Source organism: Poecile atricapillus, unplaced genomic scaffold (assembly GCF_030490865.1).
Source record: "Poecile atricapillus isolate bPoeAtr1 unplaced genomic scaffold, bPoeAtr1.hap1 scaffold_159, whole genome shotgun sequence".
NCBI lineage: Eukaryota > Metazoa > Chordata > Aves > Passeriformes > Paridae > Poecile > Poecile atricapillus.
The window spans coordinates 61,812-81,373 of record NW_026709011.1 but is presented as its reverse complement, the minus strand read 5'-3'; the positions used below and the strand labels follow the sequence as shown (position 1 = coordinate 81,373).

Genomic DNA, 19,562 nt, shown 5'->3' with positions numbered 1-19,562 from the left:
GGAGGGGCGGGGGGGACTCCCGGGGGTTCCCACGCTCGGGGGGGGCTCGGGATGGACCCCCCCACACCTGGGCAGGGTCCCCATGGCGGGGTTTCGCCACTTCCTGAGCGGTGTCACAGCCACACTGCCGGGGTTTGTCCCCAGATCCAGGGGTGTCCCCGCTCGGGGTGGGGGTCGTGTCCACTCGGGGGGGTCGTGTCCACTCGGGGGGGGTCGTGTCCACTCAGGAAACATCGTCCGGTGTCCCCAGTCCTCGTCCCCGCAGCGTTCCCGTCCTGGAGTGTCCCTGGCGCGTGTCCATCCGCAGCGTCCATCCCCGCTGGGTCCCGGCGCGGCCGCTCCCCCTCCCCAAAATCCGGCCCGGGGGGTCTCCCCCGGCTCAGGGCTGCATCCGCAGGGCCCCGTCCAGCCTCACCACCTCCCCGTTGATCATGGGGTTCTCAGCCAGCGCCTGCACCAGGTGCGCGAACTCGGCCGGGTCCCCGAGGCGGGACGGGAACGGAACCTGCTGGCCCAGAAAGTTCCGAACCTTCTCGGGGAGCCCGGCCAGGAGCGGGGTGGAGAAGAGCCCTGGGGAGCCCCAAAAGCGAGGGGGGTGACTGGGGGAGCTCCCCCTCGCCCCCTGCCCGGCCCCAGCCGCCCCCAGACCCACCTGGGGCGATGGTGACCACGCGGATGCCGAGCGGCGCCAGGTCCCGGGCGATGGGCAGGGTCATGGCCACGATGCCGCCCTTGGAGGCCGAGTAGGCGGCTTGGCCGACCTGTGGGGAGGGTCTGTGACCACCGCAGGGTCCCCCCGAGCAGCCCCGGGGGTCCCGGGGGTCCCGGGGGTCCCTGACCTGCCCCTCGAAGGCGGCCACGCTGGCCGTGTTGACCACGAGCCCGCGGTGGCCGTCGGCGTCGGGCTGGTTGCGGCTCATGAGCTGCGCGCTCAGGCGGATCACGTTGAACGTCCCCACCAGGTTCACCTGCGGCACGAATTGGGGAGGGGGTCTTGGGGTGCCCCCCGTGCTGGGAACACCCCCAAGTGCCCACACCCATTGGGGAGGTCACCCCTGATCCACCGCACCGAGCACAGAGACCCCCGAGACCCCTGAGCCCCCCACTCACACTGATGACCCCCCAAGCCCCCCTGAAGCCCCCCGAAGCCCCCCACTCACATTGATGACCCCCCGAAGCCCCCCACTCACATTGATGACCCCCCGAAGCCCCCCACTCACATTGATGACCCCCTGAGCCCCCCACTCACACTGATGACCCCCCAAGCCCCCTGAAGCCCCCCACTCACATTGATGACCCCCCGAAGCCCCCCACTCACGTTGATGACCCCCCCCAAGCCCCCCACTCACGTTGATGACCCCCTGAGCCCCCCACTCACGATGATGACCTCTGGAGCCCCCCCGAAGCCCCCCACTCACGTTGATGACCCCCTGAAGCCCCCCACTCACCTTGAAGCCCCCCCAAAGCCCCCCACTCACGTTGATGACCCCCTGAGCCCCCCACTCACACTGATGACCCCCCAAGCCCCCGAAGCCCCCCACTCACGTTGAAGCCCCCCGAAGCCCCCCACTCACGTTGAAGCCCCCCCGAAGCCCCCCACTCACGTTGAAGCCCCCCCGAAGCCCCCCACTCACGTTGATGACCCCCCAAGCCCCCCGGAGCCCCCCACTCACACTGATGACCCCCTGAAGCCCCCCTGAGCCCCCCACTCACGTTGATGACCCCCTGAGCCCCCCACTCACGTTGACGACCCCCCAAAGCCCCCCACTCACGTTGATGACCCCCTGAGCCCCCCCAAAGCCCCCCACTCACGTTGAAGCCCCCCCGAAGCCCCCCACTCACGTTGATGACCCCCCAAGCCCCCCAAAGCCCCCCACTCACGTTGATGACCCCCAAAGCCCCCCACTCACGTTGACGACCCTCTGAAGCCCCCCACTCACGTTGATGACCCTCTGAGCCCCCCGAAGCCCCCCACTCACGTTGACGACCCCCTGAAGCCCCCCGAAGCCCCCCACTCACGTTGATGACCCCCCAAGCCCCCCTGAGCCCCCCACTCACGTTGATGACCCTCTGAAGCCCCCCACTCACACTGATGACCCCCCGAAGCCCCCTGAAGCCCCCCACTCACGTTGATGACCCCCCCAAGCCCCCTGAAGCCCCCCACTCACGTTGATGACCCCCCGAAGCCCCCCACTCACGTTGATGACCCCCTGAAGCCCCCCACTCACGTTGATGACCCCCCAAGCCCCCCTGAGCCCCCCTGAGCCCCCCACTCACGTTGATGACCCCTTGAGCCCCCCTGAAGCCCCCCACTCACGTTGATGACCCCCCGGAGCCCCCCACTCACGTTGATGACCCCCCGAAGCCCCCCGAAGCCCCCCACTCACGTTGATGACCCCCCAAGCCCCCCTGAAGCCTCCCCGAAGCCCCCCACTCACGTTGATGACCCTCTGAAGCCCCCCACTCACGTTGAAGCCCCCCGAAGCCCCCCACTCACGTTGATGACCCCCCGAAGCCCCCCACTCACGCTGATGACCCCCCGAAGCCCCCCACTCACGTTGACGACCCCCCAAAGCCCCCCACTCACGTTGAAGCCCCCCTGAAGCCCCCCACTCACGTTGATGACCCCCCTGAGCTCCCCACTCACGTTGATGACCCCCTGAGCCCCCCGAAGCCCCCCACTCACGTTGATGACCCTCTGAAGCCCCCCACTCACACTTATGACCCCCTGAAGCCCCCCGAAGCCCCCCACTCACGTTGACGACCCTCTGGAAATCCTCCAGCTCGTGCACTTTGTCCTTTTTGCTGTTGTAGGTCTTGACGGCGATGCCGATCCCGGCGCAGTTCACGGCCACGTCCAGGCGGCCAAAATTCTTCTGGGCCAGGGCCAGAGCGGCCCCCACGTCCTCGGGAGAGGTCACCTGGGGGGGAGGGGACCCCAGGGGAGGGGGGGTCACCTGGGGGGGAGGGGACCCCAGGGGGGGGGGGTCACCTGGGGGGGAGGGGACCCCAGGGGTCACCTGGGGGAGGGGGGGTCACCTGGGGGGGGAGGGGACCCCAGGGGAGGGGGGGTCACCTGGGGGGGGAGGGGCTGTCACCTGTACCTGCTCACATGGGGTCACCTGGGGGGGAGGGGACCCCAGGGGAGGGGGGGTCACCTGGGGGGGAGGGGACCCCAGGGGAGGGGGAGTCACCTGGGGGGGAGGGGACCCCAGGGGTCACCTGGGGGGGGAGGGGACCCCAGGGGAGGGGGAGGGGACCCCAGGGGAGGGGGGGTCACCTGGGGGGGGAGGGGACCCCAGGGGAGGGGGGGGGTCACCACTGGGGTCACGCTGGGTCACGGCTGCTGGGGCTGAGGTGGGCTCAGGGACACTGTGGGGTGACATCGGTGGGGTCGGGGTCACTGTGGGGTGACATCGGTGGGGTGACATCGCTGGGGTGACATCGGTGGGCTCAGGGTTGATGTCACTCATGGGGTCAAGGTGGCCCCGGATCAGGGGGGGCTCAAGGCAGCCCCCACCCGCTCAGGTGAGGCCACCCAAGGGACAAGGGGGTGTCCCCGGGGGTGTCCCAGGAGGGGGCGGGGTGGGGATGTCACCACCGAGGTCAAGGTCACCCCAAGTTCTCGCTCAAGGCCGTGCTGGCCCCATTTTTGGGGGGGGCTCGGGCTGGCCAAGGCCACCTATGGGGTGAGGGGGGGCTCCACACCCAGGTGTGACAGCACCGGGGGGGCCGGGGGTGACCCCAGGCTGATGTCCCCGGTGTCCGCGGTGTCCCCGGTGTCCCCGGGCCGGGGGGCTCCACACCCAGGTGTGACGGCACCGGCGGGGCCGGGGGTGACCCCAGGCTGATGCCCCCGGTGTCCCCGGTGTCCCCGGTGTCCCCGGGCCGGGGGGCTCCACACCCAGGTGTGACGGCACCGGGGGGTCCGGGGGTGACCCCAGGCTGATGTCCCCGGTGTCCCCGGTGTCCCCGGGCCGGGGGGCTCCACACCCAGGTGTGACAGCACCGGGGGGGCCGGGGGTGACCCCAGGCTGATGTCCCCGGTGTCCCCGGTGTCCCCGGGCCGGGGGGCTCCACACCCAGGTGTGACGGCACCGGGGGGGCCGGGGGTGACCCCAGGCTGATGTCCCCCGGTGTCCCCGGTGTCCCCGGTGTCCCCGGTGTCCCCGGGCCGGGGGGCTCCACACCCAGGTGTGACAGCACCGGGGGTGCCGGGGGTGACCCCACGCTGATGTCCCCGGTGTCCCCGGTGTCCCCGGTGTCCCCCCCGGTGCTCACATCGGCGGCGGCGAAGGCGCAGCGCTCCCCGAGCCCCCGGGCGAGCTGAGCCCCGGCGGACTCGGGCAGGTCCAGCAGCACCACCCGAGCCCCGCGCTCCAGCAGCCGCTCCACCGTGGCCCGGCCCAGCCCGGAGCCGCCGCCGGTCACCAGCGCCACCAGACCCTGCCCGGGGGGACACGGAGGGGTCAGCGGGGAGGGGAGACCCCCGCGCACACCCCCGGGGAGCCGGGAGGGGGGGTCCCGGTACCTTCACGCTGCGAATCGCCGCCATCGCCGCCGTCCGGCCAATGGATGCGGGGGGAGGAACCGGGGAGGGACCGGGAGGGACCGGGGAGGAACCGGGGGAGAGGGGAGGGACCGGGGAGGGACCGGGGAGGGACCGGGGGAGAGAGGAGGGAGCGGGAGGGACCGGGGGAGAGGGGAGGGACCGGGGGGAGAGGGGGGGGACCGGGGAGGGACCGGGGGAGAGGGGAGGGAGCGGGGAGGGAGCGGGGAGGGACCGGGGGAGAGGGGAGGGACCGGGGAATTACCGGGGGACACCGGGGGCGGGACCGGGGAATTACCGGGGAATTACCGGGGGACACCGGGGGCGGGACCGGGGAATTACCGGGGAATTACCGGGGAATTACCGGGAAATTACCGGGGGACACCGGGGGCGGGACCGGGGAATTACCGGGAAATTACCGGGGAATTACCGGGGAATTACCGGGGGACACCGGGGGCGGGACCGGGGAATTACCGGGGAATTACCGGGAAATTACCGGGGGACACCGGGGGCGGGACCGGGGAATTACCGGGGAATTACCGGGGAATTACCGGGGGACACCGGGGAGGACAGCGGGGCTGCAGCCCCGGGGGTGGGACGGGCGGGGGGGGCGGGGAACACGAGCGGGGAGCCCCGGGGGGGTTGAGGGGGGGTCCGGGAGCTGCCCCGGCCCGGGGGGACCCGAGGCGTTGAGGGTCCCATGGGGGGGTCCCGGTCCCTTTTCCTCCTCATCCCCAGGACTGACCCCTCCCCAAAGAGAGACGGGGCTGAGACCTTCGAGGGGAGGGGGACCCCAAAAAAGGGGCCGGGGACCCCCGAGGGGACAAGAGGCGGTTCCAAATCCCCGGACTGGGATTCCCAGGGGGGGAAAATTCCAGCCCCCCTCCCCAAAAAAGGGGTCGGGATCGGGACCCCGGAGCACAAGATCGGCCGGGGAGGGGAGGGGAGGATTGGGGGGGTCCGGGATGGAGCCCCCCACCCCGGGGAAGGCCCCAGGACCCCCGGAGGTGCCGGGGGTGACGTTCCCCGGGGGGGCCCCGCTGGCCGTGCCCCGGCCCTCCCCGCCCGGCCCCCGGCCAGGGTATAACGTTACCGGCGACCTTCCCGGGGGGCACCGCCAGCGCCGCTCATGGAGGAGAAAACCCCCAAAATCCCCGGTACGGGGGGGTCCGGAACGGGGGGGGGACACCGGCGGTGACACCGAGCGGGGGAGGGGCAGGGACACGGCGGTGACACCGGAGCGGCGGACAGGGACCCCCCCCACGCACCCCCAAAAAAGAGTGGGTGCCCCCTTTGCACCCCCCGAGCGAGACCGGGATTAAAGTGGGGGCGGCGGAATTTGGGGAGGGGGGGACACACGCTGAGGGGGGGGGGAATCCCCCCAAAGTCACCCCCGGGGGTCCACGGGGAGGGATCCCCCCCTCAGGACACCCAGCTTGGGGTGCAGGGGGGATTTGGGGGGGGTCTGGGGGGGGTTGAGAGCGCTGTAACCCCCCCCTCAAACGCCCCCTCCTCAGCCTCGGTGCCCCAGTTCACCAACTGCCCCACCATGGTGATACTGGTGGGGTTACCTGCCCGCGGCAAGACCTACATCTCCCGAAAACTCACCCGGTACCTCAACTGGATCGGGACCCCCACACGGGGTGAGTGATTGGGGACCCCCCTGAGACCCCCACCCACACGGGGTGAGTGATCCTGGGGACCCCCCTGAGCCCCCCACCCCGACACCCACACGGGGTGAGTGATTCCGGGGTTCGGGGGGTCCCCCGAGACCCCCACACCGACCCCCACACGGGGTGAGTGATTCTGGGGACCCCCTGAGACCCCCACACCGACCCCCACACGGGGTGAGTGATTCCGGGGACCCCCTGAGACCCCCACCCACACGGGGTGATTCTGGGGACCCCCTGAGACCCCCACACCGACCCCCACACGGGGTGAGTGATTCTGGGGACCCCCTGAGCCCCCCACCCCGACACCCACACGGGGTGAGTGATTGGGGACCCCCCTGAGACCCCCACACCGACCCCCACACGGGGTGAGTGACTGGGGACCCCCCTGAGACCCCCACCCCGACACCCACACGGGGTGAGTGATTCTGGGGACCCCCTGAGACCCCCACCCACACGGGGTGAGTGATTCTGGGGACCCCCCGAGACCCCCACCCACACGGGGTGAGTGATTCCGGGGACCCCCTGAGACCCCCACACCGACCCCCACACGGGGTGAGTGATTTCGGGGTTCTGGGGGGCTCCTGGGCGGTTCTGGGGTCCCCCTGAGCCCCCCAAGGACCCGGGGTGAGTGATTCTGGGGTGCGAGGGGACCCCTGAGACCCCCACCCACACGGGGTGAGTGATTTCGGGGTTCTGGGGTCCCCCTGAGCCCCCCAAGGACACGGGGTGAGTGATTTCGGGGTTCGGGGGGACCCCCTGAGACCCCCAAGGACCCGGGGTGAGTGATTTTGGGGTTCTGGGGGGGCTCCTGGGCGGTTCGGGGATCCCCCTGAGCCCCCCAAGGACACGGGCTGAGTGATTTCGGGGTTCTGGGGTCCCCCTGAGCCCCCCAAGGACACGGGCAGAGTGATTTCGGGGTTCTGGGGGGCTCCCGGGGGTTCAGGGGTCCCCCCACGGACAGGGGGTGATTTCGGGGTTCTGGGGGGCTCCTGGGCGGTTCTGGGGTCGCCCTGAGACCCCCAAGGACACGGGGTGGGTGATTTTGGGGTGCGGGGGGGCTCCTGGGCGGTTCGGGGATCCCCCTGAGCCCCCCAAGGACACGGGCTGAGTGATTTCGGGGTTCGGGGGTCCCCCTGAGCCCCCCAAGGACCCGGGGTGAGTGATTTTGGGGTTCGGGGATCCCCCTGAGCCCCCCAAGGACACGGGGTGAGTGATTTCGGGGTTCTGGGGGGCTCCTGGGCGGTTCTGGGGTCCCCCTGAGCCCCCCAAGGACCCGGGGTGAGTGATTCTGGGGTGCGAGGGGACCCCTGAGACCCCCACCCACACGGGGTGAGTGATTTCGGGGTTCTGGGGTCTCCTGGGCGGTTCTGGGGTCCCCCTGAGCCCCCCAAGGACCCGGGGTGAGTGATTTCGGGGTTCGGGGGGACCCCTGAGACCCCCAAGGACACGGGCTGAGTGATTTCGGGGTTCTGGGGTCCCCCTGAGCCCCCCAAGGACACGGGGTGAGTGATTTCGGGGTTCTGGGGGGCTCCCGGGGGTTCAGGGGTCCCCCCACGGACAGGGGGTGATTTCGGGGTTCTGGGGGGCTCCTGGGCGGTTCTGGGGTCCCCCTGAGCCCCCCCCGGCCCCTCCACAGTGTTCAACGTGGGTGAATACCGCAGGGAAGCCGTCCCCAGATACAAAAACTACGAATTTTTCCGTCACGATAACCCCGAGGGGGTGGAAATCCGCAGGTCAGAGTCGGGGGGGGGACGGGGGGGTGAATTTGGGGTTTTTTGGGGTGAATTTGGGGGGGGTCCGAGCTGAGAGAGCCGAACCCCCAAACCCCAAACCCGCAGGCACTGTGCCCTGGCTGCCCTGAAGGACGTGCGCTCCTACCTGAGCTCCGAGGAGGGGCAGGTGGCGGTAAGAGACCCCTCCCCACCAAAGAAAAATTAACATAAAAATAAAAATCCAATCATTAAAATAATTTAATTCATTAAAAATAATTAAATATCTGAGGAGGGGAGGGGTGTTTAAATTTCTCCCCAAGGTGTTCGATGCCACCAACACGACGCGGGAACGCCGGGACACGATCCTGCAGTTCGCCAAGGAAAACGGGTACAAGGTAAAACGGGGGGCGGGAGGGGGTTTGGGGGGGCTTTAGGGGTTCGGGGGGGTCTCAGAGATGTTTTGGGGGGGGTCTCAGCTGTTTTGGGGGTCTCGGAGCTGTTTTGGGAGGGGTCTCAGAGCTGCTGGGGGGGTTTAAGGGGTTGGGGGCAGTCTCAGAGCTGCTTTGGGGGTCTCAGAGCTGTTTTGGGGGTCTCAGAGCTGTTTTGGGGGTCTCAGAGCTGCTGGGGGGGGTCTCAGAGCTGCTTTGGGGGGGTCTCAGCTGTTTTGGGGGGGTCTCAGAGCTGTTTTGAGGGTCTCAGAGCTGCTGGGGGGGGTCTCAGAGCTGTTTTGGGGGGGTCTCAGAGCTGCTCTGGGGGTCTCGGAGCTGTTTTGGGGGGTCTCAGAGCTGCTGGAGGGGGTCTCAGAGCTGTTTTGGGGGGGTCTCAGCTGTTTTGGGGGTCTCAGAGCTGCTCTGGGGGGGTCTCAGCTGTTTTGGGGGTCTCAGAGCTGCTGGGGGGGGTCTCAGAGCTGTTTTGGGGGTCTCGGAGCTGCTTTGGGGGGATCTCAGAGCTGTTTTGGGGGTCTCAGAGCTGTTTTGGGGGGGTCTCGGAGCTGCTTTGGGGGGGTCTCAGAGCTGCTGGGGGGGTCTCGGAGCTGCTTTTGGGGGTCTCAGAGCTGCTGGGGGGGTCTCGGAGCTGCTTTGGGGGTCTCGGAGCTGCTTGGGGGGGTCTCAGAGCTGTTTTGGGGGGTCTCGGAGCTGCTTTGGGGGGGTCTCAGAGCTGTTTTGGGGGTCTCGGAGCTGCTTTGGGGGTCTCAGAGCTGCTTTGGGGGTCTCAGAGCTGTTTGGGGGGGTCTCAGAGCTGTTTTGAGGGTCTCAGAGCTGCTTTGGGGGTCTCAGAGCTGTTTTGGGGGTCTCAGAGCTGTTTTGGGGGGTCTCAGAGCTGCTGGGGGGGGGTCTCAGAGCTGTTTTGGGGGGGTCTCAGCTGTTTTGGGGGGGTCTCAGAGCTGCTTTGGGGGTCTCGGAGCTGCTTTGGGGGGGTCTCAGAGCTGCTTTGGGGGTCTCAGCTGTTTTGGGGGGGTCTCGGAGCTGTTTTGGGGATCTCAGATGCTTGGGGGGGTCTCAGAGCCGTTTTGGGGGGGTCTCAGAGCCGTTTTGGGGGGGTCTCAGAGCTGCTGGGGGGGTCTCAGAGCTGTTTTGGGGGGGTCTCAGAGCTGCTTTGGGGGTCTGAGAGCTGTTTTGGGGGTGTCACAGTGAGGGGTGTGGCACTGTTTTGGGGGTGTCACAGCGATGGGGAGGGGGAGCCACCGGTGCCCCCCCTTTTCCCCCCAGGTTCTGTTTGTCGAGTCCGTCTGTGATGACCCCGCCATCATCGAGGAGAACATCAAGGTGAGGGCCCCGCCCGTGCCCCCCAAAAATCCCCGCACCCCCAAATCCTGGGGGGGCTGGGGGAGCTGCCCACGCCCCCCAATAATCCCCTGCACCCCCAAATCCTGGGGGGTCTGGGGGGGCCGCCTGTGCCCCCCAATAATTCCTGCACCCCAAATCCTGGGGGGGCTGCCCGTGCCCCCCAAAAATTCCTGCACCCCAAATCCTGGGGGGAGCCGCCTGTGACCCCCAAAAATCCCTGCACCCCCAAATCCTGGGGGGAGCCGCCTGTGTTCCCCAAAAATCCCTGCACCCCAAATCCTGGGGGGAGCCGCCTGTGCCCCCCAAAAATCCCTGCACCCCAAATCCTGAGGGAGCCGCCTGTGCCCCCCAATAATCCCCACACTCCAAATCCTGGGGGGAGCCGCCCGTGCCCCCCTAAAATCCCCACACCCCAAATCCTGGGGGGGCTGGGGGGAGCCGCCTGTGCTCCCCAAAATCCCTGCACCCCAAATCCTGGGGGGGCCGCCTGTGCCCCCCAAAAATCCCTGCACCCCCAAATCCTGGGGGGAGCTGCCCATGCCCCCCAATAATCCCTGCACCCCAAATCCTGGGGGGGCCGCCTGTGCCCCCCAAAATCCCCGCACCCCCAAATCCTGGGGGGAGCCGCCTGTGCCCCCCAAAATTCCCCAAACCCCAAATCCTGGGGGGAGCCGCCCGTGCCCCCCAATAATCCCTGCACCCCAAATCCTGGGGGGGCCGCCTGTGACCCCCAATAATCCCCTGCACCCCAAATCCTGGGGGGAGCCACCTGTGCCCCCCAAAATCCCTGCACCCCCAAATCCTGGGGGGGCCGCCTGTGCCCCCCAATAATCCCCTGCACCCCAAATCCTGGGGGGAGCCGCCTGTGCCCCCCAAAATCCCCACACCCCAAATCCTGGGGGAGCTGGGGGGAGCCGCCTGTGCCCCCCCAAAATCCCTGCACCCCAAATCCTGGGGGTCTGAGGGGGCCGCCTGTGCCCCCCAATAATCCCCTGCACCCCCAAATCCTGGGGGAGCCGCCTGTGCCCCCCAAAAATCCCTGCACCCCAAATCCTGAGGGGTCTGGGGGAGCTGCCTGTGCCCCCCAATAATCCCCTGCACCCCAAATCCTGGGGGGGCCGCCTGTGACCCCCAATAATCCCCTGCACCCCCAAATCCTGGGGGGAGCTGCCCATGCCCCCCAATAATCCCCTGCACCCCAAATCCTGAGGGGGCCACCTGTGCCCCCCAAAATCCCTGCACCCCCAAATCCTGGGGGGAGCCGCCTGTGCCCCCCAAAAATCCCCACACCCCCAAATCCTGGGGGAGCCGCCTGTGCCCCCCAATAATCCCTGCACCCCAAATCCTGAGGGGTCTGGGGGAGCTGCCTGTGCCCCCCAATAATCCCCTGCACCCCAAATCCTGGGGGGAGCCGCCTGTGCCCCCCAAAAATCCCCACACCCCAAATCCTGGGGGGGCCGTCTGTGCCCCCCAAAATCCCCGCACCCCAAATCCTGGGGGAGCCGCCTGTGACCCCTAAAATCCCTGCACCCCAAATCCTGGGGGGGCCGCCTGTGCCCCCCAAAAATCCCTGCACCCCAAATCCTGGGGGAGCTGCCTGTGCCCCCCAAAATCCCTGCACCCCCAAATCCTGGGGGAGCCGCCTGTGCCCCCCAAAAATCCCTGCACCCCAAATCCTGGGGGGGCTGGGGGGGCCGTCTGTGCCCCCCAATAATCCCCTGCACCCCCAAATCCGCAGCAAGTGAAGCTGAGCAGCCCCGATTACAAAGGCCGAGCCCAGGACGAGGCCGTGGCCGATTTCCTCAAACGCATCGAGTGCTACAAGGCCACCTACGAACCCCTGGATGATGAACTGGACAGGTGAGAGCATTATGGGATGGACAGGTGAGCACGATGATGGGATGGACAGGTGAGAGCATTATGGGATGGACAGGTGAGCACGATGATGGGATGGACAGGTGAGCACGATGATGGGATGGACAGGTGAGCATTATGGGATGGACAGGTGAGCACGATGATGGGATGGACAGGTGAGCATTATGGGATGGACAGGTGAGCATTATGGGATGGACAGGTGAGCACCATGGGATGGACAGGTGAGCATTATGGGATGGACAGGTGAGCACTATGGGATGGACAGGTGAGCATTATGGGATGGACAGGTGAGCACCATGGGATGGACAGGTGAGCATTATGGGATGGACAGGTGAGCACGATGATGGGATGGACAGGTGAGCATTATGGGATGGACAGGTGAGCACGATGATGGGCTGCACAGGTGAGCACCATGGGATGGACAGGTGAGCACGATGATGGGATGGACAGGTGAGCATTATGGGATGGACAGGTGAGCATTATGGGATGGACAGGTGAGCACGATGATGGGATGGACAGGTGAGCATTATGGGATGGACAGGTGAGCATTATGGGATGGACAGGTGAGCACGATGATGGGATGGACAGGTGAGCATTATGGGATGGACAGGTGAGCATTATGGGATGGACAGGTGAGCACGATGATGGGATGGACAGGTGAGCATTATGGGATGGACAGGTGAGCATTATGGGATGGACAGGTGAGCATTATGGGATAGACAGGTGAGCACGATGATGGGATGGACAGGTGAGCACGATGATGGGATGGACAGGTGAGCATTATGGGATGGACAGGTGAGCACGATGGGATGGACAGGTGAGCATTATGGGATGGACAGGTGAGCACGATGATGGGATGGACAGGTGAGCATTATGGGATGGACAGGTGAGCACGATGATGGGCTGGACAGGTGAGCACCAGGGGCTGGACAGGTGAGCACCATGGGATGGACAGGTGAGCATTATGGGATGGACAGGTGAGCACCATGAGCTGGACAGGTGAGCACGATGATGGGATGGACAGGTGAGCATTATGGGATGGACAGGTGAGCACGATGATGGGATGGACAGGTGAGCATTATGGGATGGACAGGTGAGCATTATGGGATGGACAGGTGAGCACGATGATGGGATGGACAGGTGAGCATTATGGGATGGACAGGTGAGCATTATGGGATGGACAGGTGAGCACGATGATGGGATGGACAGGTGAGCATTATGGGATGGACAGGTGAGCATTATGGGATGGACAGGTGAGCACGATGATGGGATGGACAGGTGAGCATTATGGGATGGACAGGTGAGCATTATGGGATGGACAGGTGAGCACCAGGGGCTGGACAGGTGAGCACCATGGGCTGGACAGGTGACCCCAGCCCCACGAGCTGGACAGGTGAGCACCATGGGATGGACAGGTGAGCATTATGGGATGGACAGGTGAGCACCATGGGATGGACAGGTGAGCACGATGGGTGGGACAGGTGACCCCAGCCCCACATCCCCCCACACCCCGATCCCCCTCCCCACAGTGCCCTGTCCTACATCAAGATCTTCGACGTGGGCGTGCGGTACCTGGCCAATCGCGTGCAGGGCCACGTGCAGAGCCGCACCGTTTATTACCTGATGAACATCCACGTCACGCCCAGAAGCATCTACCTGAGCCGCCACGGCGAGAGCCAGCTCAACCTGCGCGGCCGCATCGGCGGCGACTCGGGGCTGTCCCCCCGCGGGCAGCAGGTGGGGCTGGGGGGGTCACCTGGTGGGGACACACCTGGGGGGCTCAGGGCTGTCCCCCCGTGGGCAGCAGGTGGGGCTGGGGGGGGTCACCTGGTGGGGACACACCTGGGGGGCTCAGGGCTGTCCCCCCGCGGGCAGCAGGTGGGGCTGGGGGGGGGTCACCTGGTGGGGACACACCTGGGGGTCTCGGGGACACACCTGGGGGGCTCAGGGATGCACCTGGGGGGCTCGGGGACACACCTGGGGGGCTCGGGGACACACCTGGGGGGCTCAGGGACACACCTGGGGGGCTCGGGGACACACCTGGGGGGCTCAGGGACACACCTGGGGGCTCAGGGACACACCTGGGGGGCTCAGGGACACACCTGGGGGGCTCGGGGACACACCTGGGGGCTCAGGGATGTCCCCCCATGGACACAGGTGGGGCTGGGGTGGGTACAGGTGAGGGGTGGGGCTGGAGGCCACACCCCAGTGCTCCCCACCCCACGGGGGCAGGGTGAGGGCCACGCCCGGGGGACAGGTGGGGACAGAGGCGGTGACACAGGTGGGGACAGGGGCGGTGACACAGGTGGGGACAGGGGTGATGACACAGGTGGTGACAGGCGCTGACAGGCGGTGACAGGCGCTGACAGGCGGTGACAAGCGGTGACAGGCAGTGACAGGCGGTGACAGGCAGTGACAGGCTGTGACTGGCAGTGACAGAGGCAGTGACAGGCAGTGACAGGCGGTGACAGGCAGTGACAGGCGGTGACAGGCGCTGACAGGCGGTGACAGGCAGTGCCAGGCGGTGACAGGCGGTGACAGGCGGTGACAGGCAGTGCCAGGCGGTGACAGGCGGTGACAGGTGAGGGACAGAGGCAGTGACAGGCAGTGACAGAGGCAGTGACAGAGGCGCTGACAGGCAGTGACAGAGGCAGTGACAGGTGGTGACAGGCAGTGACAGGCGCAGGGACAGCCACAGGCGGTGGTCGCAGCCCCCTCCCCACCCCCGGCAGTACGCGCAGGCGCTGACAGGCAGTGACAGAGGCAGTGACAGAGGCAGTGACAGGCAGTGACAGGCAGTGACAGGCAGTGACAGAGGCAGTGACAGGCAGTGACAGGCAGTGACAGGCAGTGACAGAGGCAGTGACAGGCAGTGACAGGCTGTGACAGGCGGTGACAGGCGCAGGGACAGCCGCGGGCGGTGGTCGCAGCCCCCTTCCCGCCCCTGGCAGTACGCGCAGGCGCTGACAGGCGGTGACAGAGGCAGTGACAGGTGGTGACAGGTAGTGACAGGCAGTGACAGAGGCAGTGACAGAGGCAGTGACAGGCGCTGACAGGCGGTGCCAGGCGGGGACAGAGGCAGTGACAGGCAGTGACAGGCGCAGGGACAGCCACGGGCGGTGGTCGCAGCCCCCTCCCCACCCCCGGCAGTACGCGCAGGTGCTGACAGGCGGTGACAGGCGCTGACAGGCGCTGGCAGGCAGTGACAGGCAGTGCCAGGCAGTGACAGGGGCAGTGACAGGCAGTGCCAGGCAGTGACAGGGGCAGTGACAGGCAGTGACAGGCAGTGACAGGCAGTGACAGGCAGTGACAGGGGCAGTGACAGGCAGTGACAGGCAGTGACAGGCAGTGACAGGCAGTGACAGGGGCAGTGACAGGCAGTGACAGGCAGTGACAGGCAGTGACAGGGGCAGTGACAGGCAGTGCCAGGCAGTGCCAGGCAGTGACAGGCAGTGACAGGCAGTGCCAGGCAGTGACAGGGGCAGTGACAGGCGCAGGGACAGCCACGGGCGGTGGTCACAGTCCCCTCCCCACCCCTGGCAGTACGCGCAGGCGCTGGCAGGCAGTGACAGGCGGTGACAGGCAGTGACAGGCAGTGACAGGCGGTGACAGGGACAGTGACAGGTGGTGACAGGCGGTGACAGGCACAGGGACAGCCACGGGCGGTGGTCACAGCCCCCTCCCCACCCCTGGCAGTACGCACAGGCACTGACAGGCAATGACAGGCAATGACAGGCAGTGACAGAGGCAATGACAGGCAGTGACAGGCAGTGACAGAGGCAGTGACAGGCAGTGACAGGCGGTGACAGGCGCTGACAGGCGGTGACAGGCAGTGCCAGGCGGTGACAGGCGGTGACAGGCGGTGACAGGCAGTGCCAGGCGGTGACAGGCGGTGACAGGTGAGGGACAGAGGCAGTGACAGGCAGTGACAGAGGCAGTGACAGAGGCGCTGACAGGCAGTGACAGAGGCAGTGACAGGTGGTGACAGGCAGTGACAGGCGCAGGGACAGCCACAGGCGGTGGTCGCAGCCCCCTCCCCACCCCCGGCAGTACGCGCAGGCGCTGACAGGCAGTGACAGAGGCAGTGACAGAGGCAGTGACAGGCAGTGACAGGCAGTGACAGGCAGTGACAGAGGCAGTGACAGGCAGTGACAGGCAGTGACAGGCAGTGACAGAGGCAGTGACAGGCAGTGACAGGCTGTGACAGGCGGTGACAGGCGCAGGGACAGCCGCGGGCGGTGGTCGCAGCCCCCTTCCCGCCCCTGGCAGTACGCGCAGGCGCTGACAGGCGGTGACAGAGGCAGTGACAGGTGGTGACAGGTAGTGACAGGCAGTGACAGAGGCAGTGACAGAGGCAGTGACAGGCGCTGACAGGCGGTGCCAGGCGGGGACAGAGGCAGTGACAGGCAGTGACAGGCGCAGGGACAGCCACGGGCGGTGGTCGCAGCCCCCTCCCCACCCCCGGCAGTACGCGCAGGTGCTGACAGGCGGTGACAGGCGCTGACAGGCGCTGGCAGGCAGTGACAGGCAGTGCCAGGCAGTGACAGGGCAGTGACAGGCAGTGACAGGCAGTGACAGGGGCAGTGACAGGCAGTGACAGGCAGTGACAGGCAGTGACAGGCAGTGACAGGGGCAGTGACAGGCAGTGACAGGCAGTGACAGGCAGTGACAGGCAGTGACAGGGGCAGTGACAGGCAGTGACAGGCAGTGACAGGCAGTGACAGGGGCAGTGACAGGCAGTGCCAGGCAGTGCCAGGCAGTGACAGGCAGTGACAGGCAGTGCCAGGCAGTGACAGGGGCAGTGACAGGCGCAGGGACAGCCACGGGCGGTGGTCACAGTCCCCTCCCCACCCCTGGCAGTACGCGCAGGCGCTGGCAGGCAGTGACAGGCGGTGACAGGCAGTGACAGGCAGTGACAGGCGGTGACAGGGACAGTGACAGGTGGTGACAGGCGGTGACAGGCACAGGGACAGCCACGGGCGGTGGTCACAGCCCCCTCCCCACCCCTGGCAGTACGCACAGGCACTGACAGGCAATGACAGGCAATGACAGGCAGTGACAGAGGCAATGACAGGCAGTGACAGGCAGTGACAGAGGCAGTGACAGGCAGTGACAGGCGGTGACAGGCGGTGCCAGGCTGTGACAGACAGTGACAGGCAGTGACAGACAGTGACAGGCAGTGACAGAGGCAGTGACAGGCAGTGACAGGCAGTGACAGGCGGTGACAGGCAGTGACAGAGGCTGTGACAGGCGGTGACAGAGGCTGTGACAGGCGGTGCCAGGCTGTGACAGCCGCAGTGACAGGCGCAGGGACAGCCGCGGGCGGTGGTCACAGCCCCCTCCCCACCCCCGGCAGTACGCGCAGGCGCTGACAGGCAGTGACAGGCAGTGACAGGCAGTGACAGGCAGTGACAGGCAGTGACAGAGGCAATGACAGGCGGTGACAGGCGGTGACAGGCGGTGACAGGCGGTGCCAGGCTGTGCCAGGCAGTGACAGGGACAGTGACAGGCGGTGACAGGCGCAGGGACAGCCACAGGCGGTGGTCACAGCCCCCTCCCCACCCCTGGCAGTACGCGCAGGCGCTGACAGGTGGTGACAGAGGCGGTGCCAGGCGGTGCCAGGCGGTGCCAGGTGGTGCCAGGCTGTGCCAGGCAGTGACAGGGACAGTGACAGGCAGTGACAGGCGCAGGGACAGCCACAGGCGGTGGTCGCAGCCCCCTCCCCACCCCCGGCAGTACGCGCAGGCGCTGGCGCGCTTCATCCGCAGCCAGAACATCCGTGAGCTCAAGGTGTGGACGAGCCACCTGAAACGAACCATCCAGACGGCCGAGGCGCTGGGCGTGCCCTACGAGCAGTGGAAGGCCCTCAACGAGATCGACGCCGTGAGCCACATGTCCCCTTTCCTGGGGAGGGGGGAGCCCCCCGCGCGCCCCCCGCGCCCCCAACGCCGCTGTCCCGCAGGGGGTCTGCGAGGAGATGACCTACGAGGAGATCCAGGAGCGCTACCCCAAGGAGCTGGCGCTGCGGGACCAGGACAAATATCGCTACCGCTACCCCAAGGGGGAGGTACCCCCAAAATCCCCCCGGGGGACGGCTGGGGTGGGGGACAGGGGGCTGGGGTGGGGGGCAGGGGGGCAGGGGGCTGGGGTGGGGGACAGGGGGCTGGGGTGGGGGACAGGGGGCTGGGCTGGGGGACAGGGGGCTGGGGTGGGGGGCAGGGGGCCGGGGTGGGGGACAGGGGGCTGGGATGGGGGGCAGGGGGCTGGGATGGGGGGCAGGGGGCCGGGGTGGGGGACAGGGGGGCAGGGGGCCGGGGTGGGGGACAGGGGGCTGGGGTGGGGGACAGGGGGCTGGGGTGGGGGACAGGGGGCCGGGGTGGGGGGTAGGGGGATGAGGTGATGGACAGGGGGCCGGGATGGGGGACAGGGGGCCAGGGTGGGGGGTAGGGGACTGGGGTGGGGGACAGGGGGCTGGGGTGGGGGGCAGGGGCTGGGGTGGGGGGCAGAGGGCTGGGGTGGGGGGCAGGGGGCCGGGATGGGGGGCAGAGGGCTGGGGTGGGGGGCAGGGGTGGGGGGCAGGGGGCTGAGGTGGGGGACAGGGTGGGGGACAGGGGGCTGGGGTGGGGGACAGGGGTGGGGGACAGGAGGCTGGGGTGGGGGACAGGGGGCCGGGGACACCCCCTGAGGTCACTCTGCAGTCCTACGAGGACCTGGTGCAGCGGCTGGAGCCGGTCATCATGGAGCTGGAGCGGCAGGAGAACGTCCTGGTCATCTGCCACCAGGCTGTCATGCGCTGCCTGCTGGCCTATTTCCTGGACAAGAGCGCAGGTGAGGCCGTGGGGACGGCTGGGGACAGCTGGGGATGGCCAGGGGACAGCTGGGGACAGTTGGGGATGGCCAGGGGACGGCTAGGGGACAGCCAGGGGACAGCTGGGGATGGCCAGGGGACAGCTGGGGACAGTTGGGGATGGCCAGGGGACGGCTGGGGGACAGTTGGGGACAGCTGAGGATGGCCAGGGGACAGCTGGGGACAGCCTGGGGACAGCTGGGGATGGCCAGGGGACAGTTGGGGACAGTTGGGGACAGCTGGGGATGGCCAGGGGACAGCTGGGGACGTCCAGGGGACAGCTGGGGACAGCTGGGGATGGCCAGGGGACAGCTGGGGACAGTTGGGGACAGCTGGGGACGTCCAGGGGACAGCTGGGGACAGCTGGGGACAGCTGGGGACGTCCAGGGGACAGTTGGGGACAGCTGGGGATGGCCAGGGGACAGCCAGGGGACAGCTGGGGGACAGCTGGGGATGGCCAGGGGACAGCCAGGGGACAGCCTGGGGACAGCTGGGGATGGCCAGGGGACAGCTGGGGACGTCCAGGGGACAGCTGGGGACAGTTGGGGACAGCTGGGGACGTCCAGGGGACAGCTGGGGACAGTTGGGGACAGCCCAGACCTGCTGTGCCCACCTCACCCTCTGAACCCCCCCAGATCAGCTGCCCTACCTCGAGTGTCCCCTGCACACGGTGCTGAAGCTGACCCCCGTGGCCTATGGTGAGTGTCCCCCCCCCCAAAAGGGACTGTCCCCCTTGTGTCCCCCCCTCCCCAAATGGGGACAATCCCCCCAAAGCCCCCCCAGCTGCAGCCAGCCCCCCTCTGCCCCCCAGGCTGTGAGGTCGAGTCCATCTTCCTCAACATCGAGGCGGTGAACACGCACCGGGCACGGCCTCAGGTGAGGGTCCCCAAACCCCCCCAGCCCCAAACCCACCCCAAAAACGGGGAGCAGATCCCATGAACCCCCCCCTAAGCTGAGGGGGGCGTTGGAATTTGGGGGATTCGCTGCATCTTCACCCCACAGAACGTCGACATCAACCGCACCGCGGCCGACGCCCTCAACACCGTCCCCGAGCACTTCTGAGGGTCCCTGGGGGGGCAAGGGGAGCCCCCACCCCAAATTAAACCTCCTACAACCGAG

General features: G+C 67.4%; 2 protein-coding genes and 2 long non-coding RNA genes across 4 annotated transcripts; 3 read left to right on the top strand and 1 right to left on the bottom strand.

Moving 5' to 3' along the window:
• Positions 1–8: 8 nt before the first annotated feature.
• On the bottom strand, positions 9–4,606 carry HSD17B10 (hydroxysteroid 17-beta dehydrogenase 10). The gene is made up of 6 exons (XM_058828639.1): positions 4,532–4,606; positions 4,282–4,446; positions 2,757–2,921; positions 840–968; positions 653–761; positions 9–570 (listed from the first exon to the last, which is right to left on the bottom strand). The coding sequence occupies exons 1-6, from the start codon at positions 4,553–4,555 to the stop codon at positions 380–382; spliced, it is 783 nt and encodes a 260-aa protein (XP_058684622.1). The 5' UTR covers positions 4,556–4,606; the 3' UTR covers positions 9–379.
• A 673-nt stretch (positions 4,607–5,279) lies between these two features.
• Positions 5,280–19,561, top strand: LOC131574217 (6-phosphofructo-2-kinase/fructose-2,6-bisphosphatase). The gene is made up of 14 exons (XM_058828635.1): positions 5,280–5,706; positions 6,067–6,192; positions 7,859–7,955; positions 8,061–8,127; positions 8,255–8,329; positions 9,644–9,700; positions 11,460–11,581; positions 13,126–13,333; positions 17,333–17,479; positions 17,559–17,663; positions 18,295–18,424; positions 19,079–19,141; positions 19,255–19,319; positions 19,446–19,561. Exons 1-14 carry the CDS (start codon positions 5,679–5,681, stop codon positions 19,503–19,505), a joined length of 1,350 nt encoding a protein of 449 aa, XP_058684618.1. The 5' UTR covers positions 5,280–5,678; the 3' UTR covers positions 19,506–19,561.
• LOC131574219 (uncharacterized) lies at positions 14,330–15,297 on the top strand. Its single transcript, XR_009276415.1, has 3 exons — positions 14,330–14,598; positions 14,673–14,755; positions 15,169–15,297. It is a non-coding gene; the product is annotated as an uncharacterized LOC131574219 (long non-coding RNA).
• LOC131574218 (uncharacterized) lies at positions 15,763–16,614 on the top strand. Its single transcript, XR_009276414.1, has 3 exons — positions 15,763–15,916; positions 15,991–16,073; positions 16,486–16,614. It is a non-coding gene; the product is annotated as an uncharacterized LOC131574218 (long non-coding RNA).
• Position 19,562: the final 1 nt, after the last annotated feature.